At 45.4% G+C, this 15839-nt stretch overlaps 1 protein-coding gene across 2 annotated transcripts in view; it reads right to left on the bottom strand.

Annotated features, from left to right (window-relative positions):
• The window catches only part of LOC140425065 (band 4.1-like protein 4B), a 574236-nt gene that overhangs the window by 71949 nt on the left and 486448 nt on the right, over positions 1 to 15839 (bottom strand). For both annotated transcript variants that reach the window (XM_072508898.1, XM_072508899.1), the window contains exon 20: positions 2134 to 2235. In XM_072508898.1, the coding sequence (XP_072364999.1) occupies positions 2134 to 2235 (102 nt within the window). The remainder of the gene's footprint in view (positions 1 to 2133; positions 2236 to 15839) is intronic.

The following is a 15839-nucleotide window of genomic DNA, read 5'->3' as shown; positions in this document are numbered from 1 at the left end:
TGGCACCCGGTGCTAGCCCATTAACAGTTGTGGAATTGCTCCAGGAGCGGTGCCAATTTTGCTGCCACAGAAGTTCACTGATTCTCTCCCGGCATCAACACTTAGTCTCTGAAAGAGAGAACCCACCCGTGATCTTCGTGGGCTGTGATGTCTTAAGGCCCAAGTTTGAATGCAGGACCTGTCCTCTCAGCGGTGGTTTGGCTATTCCCTCAGAAGTCGCAAAATGGCTTGGAGGGTGAGAGAAGATGTCTCCTAATGATTGGACCTCGTTTTACTACTGGGTATCATAGAATCTTTTCAGTGCAGGAGGACATTTGGTCCATCGTGTCTGCACCAACCCTTGGAAAGAGTACAATACCTAGGTTAGCACAGTGTGGCCAATCCACCTACCCTGCATATTTTGGGCTGGGAGATGAGACCCACATAGACAAGGGAAGAATTTGCAAACTCCACGCGGACAGTGACCCGGGGCCGGGATTGAACCCTGGTCTTCAGATCTGTGAGGCTGCAGTGCTAACCACTTGTCCACCGTGCCACCCTGCATTGTTATTAAACGCTTAATGTTAAAACATACCATCCGCCAGACATTTTAAAAAAATTTTTTTTTTTAAAAATAATAAATTTAGAGTACCCAATTCATTTTTTCCAATTAAGGGGCAATTTAGCATGGCCAATCCACCTACCCTGCACATCTTTGGGTTGTGGGGGCGAAACCCACGCAGACACGGGGAGAATGTGCAAACTCCACATGAACAGTGACCCAGAGCCGAGATCGAACCTGGGACCTCGGCGCCGTGAGGCGGCAGGGCTAATTCACTGTGCCACCGTGCTGCCCTTCGCCAGACATTTTAGTGAGACACAGAACAAACCCTCACAACATGGTGGCAGCTAATGCATGAACCCAGAATCGACGAAGGGGGTGAAGAATCACAGAGAATGAAAAACTGAAGAAACTACAGCCTGACTTGATCAGTGTGCATTTAAATTGAAGACATAGCTCGATATTTTCTAAAATGAATCTCCATTGCCAGACCAGATTAAACAAGGCGACAAAGGACCTAGCCAGATACCAAAAGGCGGAGTAAAATTTCAAAAAGGAAAAGAAGGTTGAACGACCGAAGAAGAATCTGCTGAAAAGCCAGACCTAATCCAACGCAGAGTCAAAGACCTAGCCAGATCACAAAAAGGGTGAGCAAAATTCACTTCAAGCTGAACTTACTTAACCAGGGCACAAACAGATTAGAGCACACCAATTGTTTAACAACGCAGCTGAAGTCGGTGCCAATGTGGTGGCTGAGCTTTCAATTGACTGAAAAAAAATGCCTCTACAGATGCTGCCAGACCTGCTGAGATTTCCAGCACTTTCTGTTTTAATTTCAGATTTCCAGAGTGTGCATTGCTTGACTTTTACTGTCCTTTATCATCCTCTGGTTTTGTGCTTTATATTTAATCAGCTGTGTTTTGTAATTTTCTTTGAAAATGTGCTTTGTCTGATTTTCTTTCCCATTGGTATGGTCAACAAAGACCAGACTCTACTCTCCCAGAGAGCTTAGTAGTTGCAAGAGAGAGAGGATAGGTATGCCACATGATACTGAAGTGTAAAAGTCACAAAAGAGCTACATGCCAAATAATCTAAAAAAGCATTGTGCATAAGGGCAAACACATTCATTCATCCAGATATACTGTAGAAACTGAAGTAGAAATGCTGATCACTGCTTTTCATTCCCACACTGTTGCAATGAGGTATTGCCAGCACCTACACTAATCTCAGAGCCAAGACTGGCAGCATGATATTGTGACTCAGGGGTGAGAAATTAAACCTTGCTACTTCACCAAACCTACTTAAATTGAAGGTCTTCAATATGGTGAACTAATCCTTCTGTTAGTATTGTATGCAGAATTTCACTACACTACCTCCACACTGGATAATGCATGCAGTGTAACCTTCTGTCACAGCAAACAGTGTTTGGGATTGGAAAGATTCAACTATTGAACATACAATGTGATTAATCTGCATCTACAAATCTTCAGTATTTTTCATTCTTTTCGAGGTGCTGTGTTAAAACAAACCACATTTAACATAATTAACAGAACTTGTTAAGAGCTTTTGGTTTGTATTTATAAAGGACTCACAAGCTGTACTGTCTTGTAAGCTTCCTTGCGCGTGAAGGCTTCACTCGTTGTTTCTCCTGAACTCCACTTACTGGTGTACCATCTTGTGGTGGATCCAAAGACCTGGTATTGTTAAAAAGGATCGTCAATATAATGTTTACTTCTTGAAAAGTGCTAGAAAACAGTCATGGTCCATATTGGAGTGATACACACATTGTTCCATTTTATCAGATTCTAGCAATGTGAAGAAATTAACAGCAACTTATATTTATTTAGCGCTTTCAACGAAATGAAACATCCCGAGGCACATCACAGGAGCACCATGAAACAATGACACTGAACCATAAGGAGATACTTGGCCAGATATTCCAATATTGGAAGTGGCAATGGACAGAATTTACGCTGCTGGTGCGTGTCTGGAGCCTGAGGAATTCGTGATGCATGCACATGCATTGTAATTGCCCAGGAAGATTAAACCTCCAGTGGCTCATTTGTGTTGCCTGGGAAACAACTACAGAAATATAACTGTCTCTTACACGGATCTCAGTATCAGAGACTTAGGTTAGTTGCATGTTACTTACCTCGATACTTATCCAATTATTTTTACACTGTTTAATCTCTGGTGTAACTCAAGTGGTGAACAGCACAACCCAAACCACCACTTCCCCCCACACACAAAACTCATTCCCAATCATGATGCACAGACCTGACCCCCACTCCCACAATCCCAATCACCACCAACCCCAATAACCAGTTACCAATAACTGCAACACGGGTGAATTTATTGATATCCTGACACTGACAAAAACATGGCCCTTAACTCCCTCTCCTTTCCCAATACCTCCCTATCTGGTCACGGACTTATGTACGTGCCCACATATAAATAAACAAATTAGGAGCTAGAGTAGGTCAATCGGCCCCTCGAGCCTGTTGCTCCATTCAATAAGCTTGTGGCTGATCTGATTGTAACGTCTACTCCACATTCCCATCTACCCCAGATAACCTTTCAACTCCTTACTTAACAAGAAATTATCTACCCCTGCCTTAAAAAAAAATACCATTGCCTTCGGAGGAAGAAAGTTCCAAAGACTCTTGGTCCGCAAAGCAAGATTTTCTCCTTACCTCTGTCTGAAATAGGCGACCCCTTATTGTCAAACAGTGATCCCTGGTTCTAGATTCCCCCACAAGAGGAAACATCCTTTCAACATCCACCTTGTCAAAATCCCTCAGGTTCTTATTCGTTTCAATCCTTATCTTACTCTTCTAAACTCCAGCAGATACAAGTCTAGCCTGTCCACCCCCCTATTCCAGGTTTCAGTCCAATAAACCTTCTCTTCTCTGAACTGCTTCCAACACATTTATATCCTTCCTTAAATAAGGAGACCAATACTGTACACAGTGCTCCAGATGTGGTCTCTGCACAACTGAATTGTGACCGCTCGATGTGTTCAATTCCCTTCATGATAAACAATAATATTCTTTTAGATTTCCTAATGACTTGCTGTATCTGCATACTAATCTTTTCAATTCATGCACAAGAACACTCCGATTCCTCTGAATCTCAGAGCTCTGCAATCTCTCACCATTTAGATAATACTTATTTTTTATTCTTCATGCCAAAATTTCACATTTTCCCACATTGTACACCATAAGCCAGTTCTTTGTCCATCTACCTTTTTTATTTAAAAAATATGGGGGCAATTCTCCGATATGGAGGCCAAGTGTTCGCGCCGTCGTGAACGCCGTCGCGTTTCATGACGGCGCGAACAGGGCCCGGGCACGACCTATTCTGGCCCCCACAGGGGGCCAGCACGGCGCTGGAGCGGCACATGCGCAGTTGGGGCAGCCCAATCCTGCGCATGTGCTGTTGGGCCGCGCCATCCTGCGCATGCGCGGGGAACGTCTTACGCACGCCAGGCCCTCACCAACATGGGGCCGGTGTTCTGGGGCCGCGCACGGAAGGCGGTAGGCCCGGGGAGGGGGGAAAAGAGGCCGGCCCGCCGATTGGTGGGCCCCGATCGCGGGCCATACCCCATCGGAGGCCACCCCGGTGAAGGAGCCCCCGTCCCTCCCCCACAGGCCGCCCCCCTCAGTGTTCCTGCAGAGTTTTCGGCGGCAGCGACCAGGGGTGGACGGCACCGGTAGGAACCTGTCGTATCGTAGCGGCCGCTCGGCTCGTCCGGCCAGAGAATTGCCGCTCGTCGGTTCTCCGAGCGGCCCGGTGCGAATTGCGCGCCGCTGGTTTCCGGAGGCTGGGAGAATTGCGTGCGGGGGTCGGGGCGGTGTGGCGCGATTCGCGCGGTGCCCCAGCGATTCTCCCACCCGGCGAGGGGGGGGGGGGGGGGGAGAATAGCGCCCTACATATTTTTATTCAGAAAAGTTTTTCCCAATATAACACCTTCACAACCATATTCAAACAACAAATAAATAATTCAACCCCCTCTCCCAAACCCAAAAAGAACAAACACCAATCCCCCCAATCCGTCCCCCCAAACTCTGACAGTGACCAGCTCCCTGAAGTAGGAAAGGAACGGTTGTCACCTCAAGATAGAACCTTACATTGAGCCTCTCAAGATGGATTAATTTTTTCTAAATGTAAGAACTCCATCAGGTCACTCAGCCATGCCACTGCACTGGGCGGGACCGGAGACTTCCAGCCAAACAACAGTCACCTTTGGGCTATTAGCAAGACGAAGGCCAAAGCAATGGCCTTTTCCCCCATCTGCAGTTCCAGTAAATCTGAAACCCCCAAAATGGCCACCAAAGGGCAAAGTTCCAATTCAACCCGAAGAATTCCTGACATGGTGCTGAAGAAGGAGACCCAAAAGCTCATAAGATTAGAACAAGATGAGAACATGTGTGTATAGTGTGCTGGACCCCTGGAACACTGCTCACACCTATCATCTACTTCCAAGAAGAACTCATTCATCCATGCCCTGGTCAGATGTGCCCGATGAACCACTTTAAATTGAATGAGGCTGAACCTAGTGCATGAGGTGGTGGAGTTGACTCTGTGTAGAGCCTCACTCCACACCTCCCCTTTAAACACCTGGCCCAGCTCCCTCTGCCACTTCCTCTTAACCTCATCCAGTGGAACCTGTTCCATTGACACTAGCTGACTATTTATGTCTGATATCTTCCCTTACCCGACATCCAACACCGAAAGAATCCATCAATTAGGGCGGAGGTGCCAAGGGGAAGGAAGAAATTTCCTTACGTACAAAAGCATGTGCCTGATAATACCGAAACAGGTTAGCTATCGAGAGCCGGTAATTGTCCACCCACTCCTCAAAATCAACGAACTTCCCATCTATAAACAAAACCCCAGACCACTCCAACCCCTCCTCCCTCTATGTCCCAAACAACGTGTCCAAGGCCGCCGGTACAAAATGATGATTCTCACAGATTGGGGCCAACAATGACATAGCACTCGGCTTAATGTGCTGCCTAAACGGTCTCCTTATCCTCAAGATGGCCACTACCACTGGACTGGAAGTCCATTTAGTCAGGAGAATGGAAGAGGAGCCGTAACCAAGGACTTCAAACTGGAGCCTCTGCAGACACCTTCCTCCATGCACCCCGACACAGATTCTGACCCCATGTACCACCCCCCGCATCCTCTCAATATTCGCAGCACAATAATAAAATGAGATTGGGCAAAGCCAGATACCCAGCCCCTTTTCTCTTCGCAAAAACACCCTGCAAATCCATGGGGTCTTACCTGCTCAAATAAAAAAACATAACATTTTACTGACTTTCACAAAGAAAGACTTGGGGAGAAAATTGGAAGCCACCGAAACAAAAATTTAAACTTTGGTAGGATATTAATTTTTACTGACTGAACCTACACGTAAGGTCAGCGGGAGGTTTACCCACCACTTCAGATCGGTCATCACCGCATTGAACAGATCCCCAAAATTTTGTTTATGGAGCGAGGCCCAATCGTGGGCCACCCAGATTCTTGGATAACGAAAGCTGTACCTGGCCAGGCGTAAGGGTAACCTTCCCAGATTGGCTTCCCTCCCCTCCCTGGGAGGTTCATCGGAAAGCATTCTCTTTTGCGCAAGTCCAATTCAATCCAAGAAGGAGCTAAACCTCCTGAGCTGCTTCATTATCTCCTCAGCATTGGCGAAAAGGTCTGTCACATACAACAACAATTCGTCCACATACAATGATACCCTGTGCTCCGACCATTCCCTCTCTCTATTCCCTTCCACTTCGTAGATGATCTCAACTCTACGCCCACAGGCTCAATTGCTACGGCAAACAATACCAGGGACACCCTGCCTCATGCCTCTCATTAGGTGGAAATACTTTGAACTCAAAGCATTCGTATGAACATTTGTGGTGGAAGCCCTATTTAAGAGCTGAATCCAAGCTATAGATCTAGGCCCAAAACAAACCTCCCAAGGAACTCAAACAAATAACCCCACTCCACCCTATCAAACACCTTTTCCGCATCTAATAAAATAATGTCCACAGGTTCAGGGGCTGGAAAGAGGGACAAAACAACACTATGCAGTCTCTGAACATCGGCCGGCAACCCCTGGGAACCAGGACTCCAGGCGATAGCCAAGACCTTCACCAACAACTTTGCATCTGTATTCAGTAACAAAATAGGATGATACGACCCACACTCTGCCAGATCCTTATCTTTCTTTATTTGTTTCGAATCACTAGCTTTCGGATTGTAAGACTTCTCCACATCCTCCAAGGTCAGCAGTGACTCCAGTTTCTCCTCTTCTCTCCTGCTCCACAACAGGGATAGACAAACAATCGAAGAACTTCAATATTAACAACCTGCCCTTCAGGGGCTCCACGTGTAAAGACTATGGTAAATGACCTCAAAAGCCTCATTAACCTTTGCTGGGGCAAAGACTAACCAGCCACCCACGTCCTTTACCTGCACTATTTCCCGAGAAGCAGCTGCCGCCTCAGCTGGTGTGCTATCAGGCAACCGGCCTTCTCCCCACGCTCATAAAAGGCAACGCTCAAACGTCGTGGCTGCCTGGTCCATCGAAAACAGCCCAAACTCCAACTGCAATTTCTTTCTACTTGTCAGTAGCTTCAGTGTCTGAGTAACCGAATAAGGGGGGTACGGTAGCACAGTGGTTAGCACTGTTGTTTCACAGCACCAGGGACCTGTGTTCGATTCGCAGCTTGGGTCACTATCTTTGCGGAGTCTGCATGTTCTCCCAGTGTCTGTGGGGGTTTCCTCTGGATGCTCCGGTTTTCTCCCCCAAGTCCTGAAAGACGTGCTGTTAGGTGAATTGGACATTCTGAATTCTCCCCATGTATCCGAACAGGCGCCAGAGTGCGGTGACTAGGGGATTTTCACAGTAACTTAATTGCAGTGTTAATGTAAACCTACTTGTGACAATAATAAAGATTATTATTATATTGGTGATCCACTCCAGAATGGCATCCACCAACCTCTGCCTCTCCATCCTTTCACTCCTCTCCTTATGTGCCTTGTAGGAAATAATCTCTCCTCTAATAACCACCTTGAAGCCTCCCACAACGTGGAAGGTGAAATCTCCTCAATTTAGTTAAACCCCAGATACCCCACAATGGCAGAGGAAACCCTCGCACAGATTCTCTTACCCGCCAATAGCGGTGTCTCCAACTTCCATGGGGGGATGGGGTGGGGGGGGGGGGGGGTGCGGAGGGGGGCTACTGCGCAGGGCCCGACCTGATCACCAAATCCACAAACTGTGAAGCATGATCAGAGATCACTATCGCCGAATACCCTGCCCCCACCCCGCCCGACAGCAGGGTCCTAACTACCACAAAGAAATCGATCTTTGAATATACCTGATGTACCGGAGAAAAGAAAGAAAAATCCATCTAATCCATATGTAAAAATCTCCATGGAGCTGCTCCCCCCATCTGCTCCATGAAGGCCAAAAGAACCTTTGCCACCCCCAGATGCCTTAGGCCTCGACTTATCCAATCGAGGATCCAATACGCAGGTAAAGATCCCTCCAAGGATGAGCTAGTGCGAAGTCAAATCGGGGATCAATGACAGCAATGTTTTGATAAAAGCTGTGTCATCCCAGTTTGGGTCATATACATTGATCAGCACCACCGGCAACAACCCACTAACCATAACGCATTTCCCATTTGGATCTGTCAAAATCCTAGGCACTGAAAAAGTAATCTTCTTCTTAATCAGGATCATTGCCCCCCCGGTCCTACTGTCAAATCCCGAATAAAACATTTGCCCTACCCAACCATCCACAATCTTAACTGATTTTTAACCCGAAAATAGGTCTCCTGCAACAGCATCACATCGGCCTTCAAATCCCTAAGGTGCGCACACACCCTAGATCTCTTTACCTGTCCGCTCAAGTCCCTCACATTCCATGTGACCAACTGTATGGGGGTTGTCTACTCCTCACTCCATACGAGGGTTAGCCATTCTCACCCGGTTGAGGCAGTACAGCATCCTCTCACGGACAACCGACACCCGGCCCACCCAAGATAGTTGCCAAATCCCCAACACAACCGAACAAATAACAGTCCCCAGCCACCATCATAAAACTAACCCATCCCTCCCCCCCCCACTCCCCACCAACACCATACCCAACAGGCTCAGAAAGCATCGACGAGGCAATCAAAGACTGCCCTCCTCAAACCTCACCCAACATGAAAACAAAACCCCTAAGCTTATACTTAGAAGCCCCCCCCCCCCCATCGTATGAGCTGCAGCTCTCCCATCCCTTCACTCCCGGTAACTAATTATCTTAGCTAGCAGGTTGGCTCTCTCACAGAGTACTATTTATAACACCACAATTCCCAAACACCAACCAGCCCCCCTGCCCCTGCCCAAAGTATTATCTCCAAAAAGTCAATTTCTTTCCATGAACAATTCAGCTTCCTCTGGAGTCTCAAAATATTAGTCTCTATTTTCATAAGTCACAAGGAGATGCGCGGAGTAAAAACCACGCTAAATCAAACCTTACTGCGATACAACGCAGCCTTGGTCTTATTAAATGCAGCACGCCTCTTGGCCAGCTCTCAGCATGGCCCTCCAACCTGCAATCACGATGATCCTTTGTCCACCATAAAACTCCTTGTTCTGAAAGCTGTGGCAGTGCACGATCATCGCATGCATTGGTTCACCTGCATGGGGCTTCTGCCTCAGCGACCTGCGGGCACGATCCAGCTCGGAAGGGGTCGCTATTTTCTCCTCCCCCACCATCTTCCAAAACAACCGCAACATGAATTTAGTCAGGCTCGGGCCCTCCAGACCCTCCGGCAATCCAACTACCCTCAAGTTCTGTCCAGGAGACTGATTTCCTCAGTCGTCCTCCATGGCCCTTAATATTTTGTTATCAGCTGGCACCCGTGCCATCTCCTCTTCCAGGACGGTGATCTGATCACTCTGCTGAGACAGAGCTAGCCCCACCTTTTCAGCCCTGTACCTGGACCACTTTGTCCACCGTAGCCAAGGCCGCTTGAATCGTTGCCTTAATTGCTTTCTTGTGGTCCTCCCAAGACTTCCCAACGTAATTTCTGTAGCTCCACTGTGAAGATCTCAACAGCTAGTGGAGTGTTGACCCTGATACTGCAACAGCCTCTGCCATTTGCATTTCAGAAGCTTCCAAATTCAATGCTAATTCTTTATTTTTCTGCTGCCTGGTCCGGTATCTATTGGGCATGCCCGCTTTTGCGGGATACATAACCCATCGATAAAAGCAAACTTGATCCCAAATTGGGGGGCATGATGGTTCAGTGGTTAGCACAGTTGCTTCACAGCTCCAGGGTCCCAGGTTCGATTCTGGCTTGGGTCACTGTCTGTGTGGAGTCTGCACATTCTCCCCGTGTGTACATGGGTTTCCTTCGGGTGCTCCGGTTTTCTCCCACAGTCCAAAGATGTGCAGGTTAGGTGGATTGGCCAGGCTAAATTGCCCTTATTGTCCAAAAAGATTAGGTGGGGTTACTGGGTTACGGGGATAGTTTGGAGATGTGTGCTTGGATAGGGTGCTCTTTTCAAGGGACGGTGCAGACACGATGGGCCAAATGGCCTCCTTCCGCACTGTAAATTCTATGAATTTCCTACATAAATTGGGCAAAAAGGGCTCAAATAAAGTTTTCTCGTGGGAGTCACCTCATGCGTGACTTCTCCCCTAAATGTCACCACTGGATGTTATTTGCCCATTTACTTAACCTATCTATTATTCCTTTGAGCCTCCTTATACCCTTTCACAACTTATTTTCCTATTATCTTTGTGTCATCAGGAAAAGTGGTCTCTTGCCAGTACACTGCACAAACCACCACTGTGATGCCTTGGGTTTCATCTGCAATTGGTGGCCACTTTTCTAATATTACCTTTGGTCTGTGGAAAACCTCTATCTATGTTCCGTAAAACTGCACACCACCTTATTCCCAAATTCCCTCATTTCAGCTTTCTATTGATCATATGATATACCTGGACAGTAAACTTATCTAACCATTCCGTCAACTTTATTTTTCAATACTTCTGCTCGTGCAACTCTCACAATAACACGCCCTCCTCCTCTCATCCTGAGTACAGCACCCACCCCTGCCCCTAATTTCTCAAGCCTGAGGGGTGAAAACTTCAGCATGCTCTTTCTTAGTGTTCTTTCAGTTTGGCTTCCAGCTTTTCCACAGCACCAAAATGACCAAACCGATCACAAATGGCATGCTCCGTGACTGTGGCCATGATGCATTAGCCCTCCTCATGCTCGCTACAACGCTTTACATGGTAAATCGTGCCTCTCCTATTTCAATGCCTCTCTTCCCTTTATGGCCCCATGGCTTGTTGAAGGTGCACCAAACTATGTGAATGTAATTAGTGCATCTCCAGCAATGGCTTCTCTTTTTTGCCCTACACCATCACCTTTGAAGATCTCCATGGATCAATCCTTGGCCATGTCCAATTCCTTACTTACATGTTGCCCCTTGGCATCACAGACAGAGGGTGAGTTTCCACAAACATGCTATTGACACTAATTACCCCACCACATCTCTCACTCCTGTTAGACGTTTTAGTTGCTGTGATATGAAGAGTCTAAAGTTCTGTTCCTTTTTCACAAACACACATTTATTTCCTTCCAACAGCCTTTGCACAAAACTCTAACTATACATCACCTGACAGAGGCCACCTGAAGCCACTTTACATATCAGTGTCAATTAATGGATACTTAACATAAATGAGACAACTAATTGCAATGTCCCCTAACCCATTATTTAACAGTCTCCCCTTCCTTGGAGAAAAAAAAAAATTAGGTGAACAAAATTTCAAGAAACTCAAAAACACACACATGATTTCCCCCCCTTTTTTTTTGTTGTTTGGATGAGAGAGAAAAAAAACAGTCACAGAAACAAGTGCCCTTCATTAACAATATTCAAAAGTTTCTGTGAACTCGCCCCTCTTTTCGTAAAACAGTCTGACAGTTGATAGCTCCTGTCGACCCATTTAATTGTTATTTCCCCTCTGTCCAACATCTGCTTCAAACTTGCGATGTCTATCTGTAACCTCTTTTCATTGACACTTTTTGTAGAGTGCACGTTTTCCCACAGGGATTTATTGTCAATGTGACAGTCAATAGGTATATTACCCAAATATCCTAATCCCAAAATTTCTGTCAATATCATACTTATATAAAAGGCCATATCCACCGCCTCTACAAGGCTTAACATCTCAGCAGCCAAAGTGCTTTTTACCACTCTCCTTATTTTCTTTGTTTCCCACACAAGCGGGCAACATTTACCATTGTTCCCCAAAAGGAAAATTATAAAACCTCTTGCGCTTGAAACCCATCACATAAATTTGCGTAGGACGCATCACTATAAACTATGAGTTTTAAGAACCTAAAACCGGAAATTTCAAAACACACTCCTGCATTTTTAGTTTGGCCAACGCTTTATTTGCTCTTATTATGTCTTCCACTTTGGGATCATTCATTTTTGTACTCAACTCTAAGACATCAAAACTCACGTCCGGTCTAGTCTGTCTACCTAACCAGTTCAGTTGCCCAATTAAACTTCGCAGTTGCTCTTTTTCTATCTTTGAAACCATTGTCTTTTTGTGAAATTCGGCCACGACTAATTGCTATTGGGGTGATGCTTTCCAAATAAGATTGCTGACGTAAAGTTGCCCCTAACTTAGTCTGTCCAATTTCAGTCCAATATATTTAAATGCACCAGAAGCCTGACTTCCAACCCTGAATTCTTTCCTCAAACTAGAGATTACAATAGCTTCAAAATCACTAGTCCCACCCCACCAAAAATCATCGACATGCATCATAAAAATGCCAGAATGATTTCCTTTATAGTGCCAGTAAAACATTGCAGGATCTGCTTAAAACTGACCTTAGCGAAAAATACCAGACTCTAGATGCATCATTCAATCCATATACACATTTGTTCAACTTCCAGAGTACCCCTTCTGTGTTAGCTGCTTCTTTAGGAGGATGGAGAAAAAGGTCTCTCTGGACCTGATGCCCCTGCAAAAAGGCAGCGTTTAGATCTATAGATTTGCATTCCCATGCCTTTGTGGCTAATAGAGCCAAGAAGATCTTTAAAATAACCTTTCCTGCTGTAGGTGAATCTACCCTTAAATCCTGATATTCTAATTTTCTTCAAATCCCCTTGCCACAAGCCTGGCCTTTGCCTTATAAGTTCCATCCAGAAGAACCTTTTCCGTGCAAATCCATCTGTGGGATAGAGCTCTTTGTCCCCTATCCGGTACTTCCGTGTATACTCCAAATTCACTCCAACTATGCAATTCTTGCTGTTTAGCTTCTTTGATAACTTTTTCATCTAATTTATTTGAAGCCACCAAAATCTCACGTGCATGTGGGCTTCTACTCCTATTAGTATTCGTAGTCTTACTCATGTTCCGAGATCTTGACAAACTACGTCCCATCTCCCGCCTGGTATCTCGTTCTGTACTGCTACTGCTTGATCTTTCCCTTCTGCTGTGGGATGTCCTTTCAATAGTTCTCGACCTTTTCCTGCAGACCTGTTCACTATCCGATATACTATGTGAACTGGCACTGCATTTCTGTGCCCTCCATTTTTGAACTTCGTTTTCCCAATCCATTGTCTTGACTCCTTCCCTGAATGCTGTACATTCAACCAATGTTTATACTTTCCAGTGGCCTTCCCTGCTCTACTAATAACAGTTGCATCCTTCCATTGACTAGACCCTTCAGGCAAGTATGTCACTTTTGTACCAACTTTTGGCAGTTGCCCTTTCGGAAAAATGGCCTGTTCTAATTCATCAGAAGTGTTGTGTTCCTCCACAGAAACCCTGTCTATATCAGTTAATTGGTCCTCATAGTTCTGTAACACATGCGTACCAGATGACTCTGGTTCCTCATCAGGTCTGTCTGCTCTGTCTAAATTTGAAAATTTGTAATCTGTACCCATTATCCTTGATGAATGTACCCTAACAGTTTGATTACCACCTTGCAAAATAATTGTTTTGTCATCTATGCCTATGATCTTCCCTGTGCCTTTCCATTCATTAGAATTGTATCTCTTATAGTATACCATGCCTCCTTGCTTAAAAACGGCATCTGATGACCCTACGTTATGTCTTAAACGTCTGCGAATTCTTTCAGAGACTTCTGCTTCCAAAAAAGCTTTTCTACTGCTATGTAATGCATTTAAATGTTCAGCAAAACCAGAGCTAATTGTAGTCCCCTCCCAAGCTGGAAGCTGGTCATCGAAAATGGACGGAATTTTAGGATTTCTACCAAACACTAATTGATAAGGACTATAGCCCCCAACCATCTGCAATGAATTCTTTGCATGTACTGCCCATGCTAAAGCTGAATTTAGCCTGCAATTTGGTCAATCTGCCAACATTTTCCGAAGCATGTCATCGATGACAGCATGATTTATTTCACAGATACCGTTACTAAATGGGCTTTCTGCAGCCGTATTCATAACTCTGATATTCATGTTTTCACACATATCCCTAAACTTATCATTAGCAAATTCTCCCCCATTGTCCGTAAGGAATTTTGCCAGTGGACCCATTCCTGTCCCTATCCATTTTTCCATGATTTGATCCAGAATTACTCTCTTTTCTTTACTTCGTACAATCGTTGATTGACTAAATCTGGTTGCTAAATCTACAAAATGCAAAATAAATATATTATTTGCTTTATCCCAGATCTTAAGGTCCATGGCCCCAATGTCGTTAAAATCCTTGGCCAAAGGTAGGGTTAGTATCGGCCGTGCTGGTGCCCTTCTGTACTTCCTACAAACTTCACAGCGGTCACTAACCTGTTCTATCAGTTTAGTATAGTCGTCATCCCATACCCTGCATCCTTGAATAAAATTTTCAGCCTCCGAGGAGACGGATGTGCAAACTGCCTATGCAGTTTTAATACCACAAGCTTTTTATCAGCTAAAGTCCCATTTTCAACTGCCATTAACACATCCTTAACCACTCTACTTGAAAAATTATTTGTCAGTAATGGAATACAATAGTGTCCCGACTGTGTAAATTGTAAGTCCACCGTCTTTCCAAAAACTGTTGCCTTATCCTGTCCCATATCCAGTTTCATGTGTGCTTTCTTCATCGACGGTCTGCTCAGAAGCAAAGGTATCTCACTTGATGCAACATCCGTGCTAATGAAATGATTCACTCCGGCAATATTGCAAGGGATCACCACTCTTTTCAGCGGCTTCAGAGTATTATCATCCCCAAACCTGAAACTTTCAAATTCCTTAACCGTGTTACGATTTTCAGCATTCAAAGTGTACAGGTAACATTTTAACCAGTCAATTCCACACACAGTAGATGTGCAGCCACTGTCCAATACAGCACAGTAGAAGGATTCTGCATCATTGTGGAGAGACTGCAACCTTTTGGCTCTTACTTCTGGGAACTGCATTCTGCCACCTCTCCTCAAACACCTCCAAAACCCGTCTCTTTGACCTATGTTTCAGTCACACCTCCTCAGTTCTTCTTTCATGCCTCAGCGTCCATTTCCTCTCTCCTATCTGTAAAGTGCTCTGAGGGGCACCTGTGAAAGATGTTATATGAATGCAGGTTGTTGACTGTGATCTAAGGTGCATAGAACATAGAGCATACAGTGCAGAAGGAGGCCATTCGGCCCATCGAGTCTGCACCGACCCATTTAAGCCCTCACTTCAACCCTATCCCCTTAAGCCAATAACCCCTCCCATTCTTTTTGGATACTAAGGGCAATTTAGCATGGCCAATCCACCTAACCTGCATGTCTTTGGACTGTGGAAGGAAACCGGAGCACCCAGATGAAACCCACGCAGACACGAGGAGAATATGCAGACTCCGCATAGACAGTGACCCAAACCGGGAATCGAACCTGGGACCCTGGAGCTGTGAAGCAACTGTGCTAACCATTGTGCTACTGTGCCACCCTTCTGGGCTGCAGTTCCACAGGACGACCTTTCTTTATACACAAGGCCGTAGTGAGCATTTGACTGCAGGCTATGAAGAGCATAACAAGAGTGCCTGATTCTGGCATCCACACATTTTGCACGTTCCAGCAGAGGGCATTCTTTGCAGTTAAATGTGTATGTATATAACCAAAAGAAGCTGGACTGAATTGGGTTGTGTCTCTTTCTACAGGTCCACATAAGTAAAGGTAATTTAAAAGGAATGCTATTTCCAGTACGTAAAAATATCGCAAGGCAATTTAAAACGAAAAACAGGCTTACAGAAAATAAAAATCAGCTTGTATAACCCAATGATAAA

The sequence above is a fragment of the Scyliorhinus torazame genome, chromosome 6, assembly GCF_047496885.1.
Source record: "Scyliorhinus torazame isolate Kashiwa2021f chromosome 6, sScyTor2.1, whole genome shotgun sequence".
Lineage (NCBI taxonomy): Eukaryota > Metazoa > Chordata > Chondrichthyes > Carcharhiniformes > Scyliorhinidae > Scyliorhinus > Scyliorhinus torazame.
Note: the sequence above shows the minus strand (reverse complement) of the source record. Positions and strands in the feature narration are given on the sequence as shown.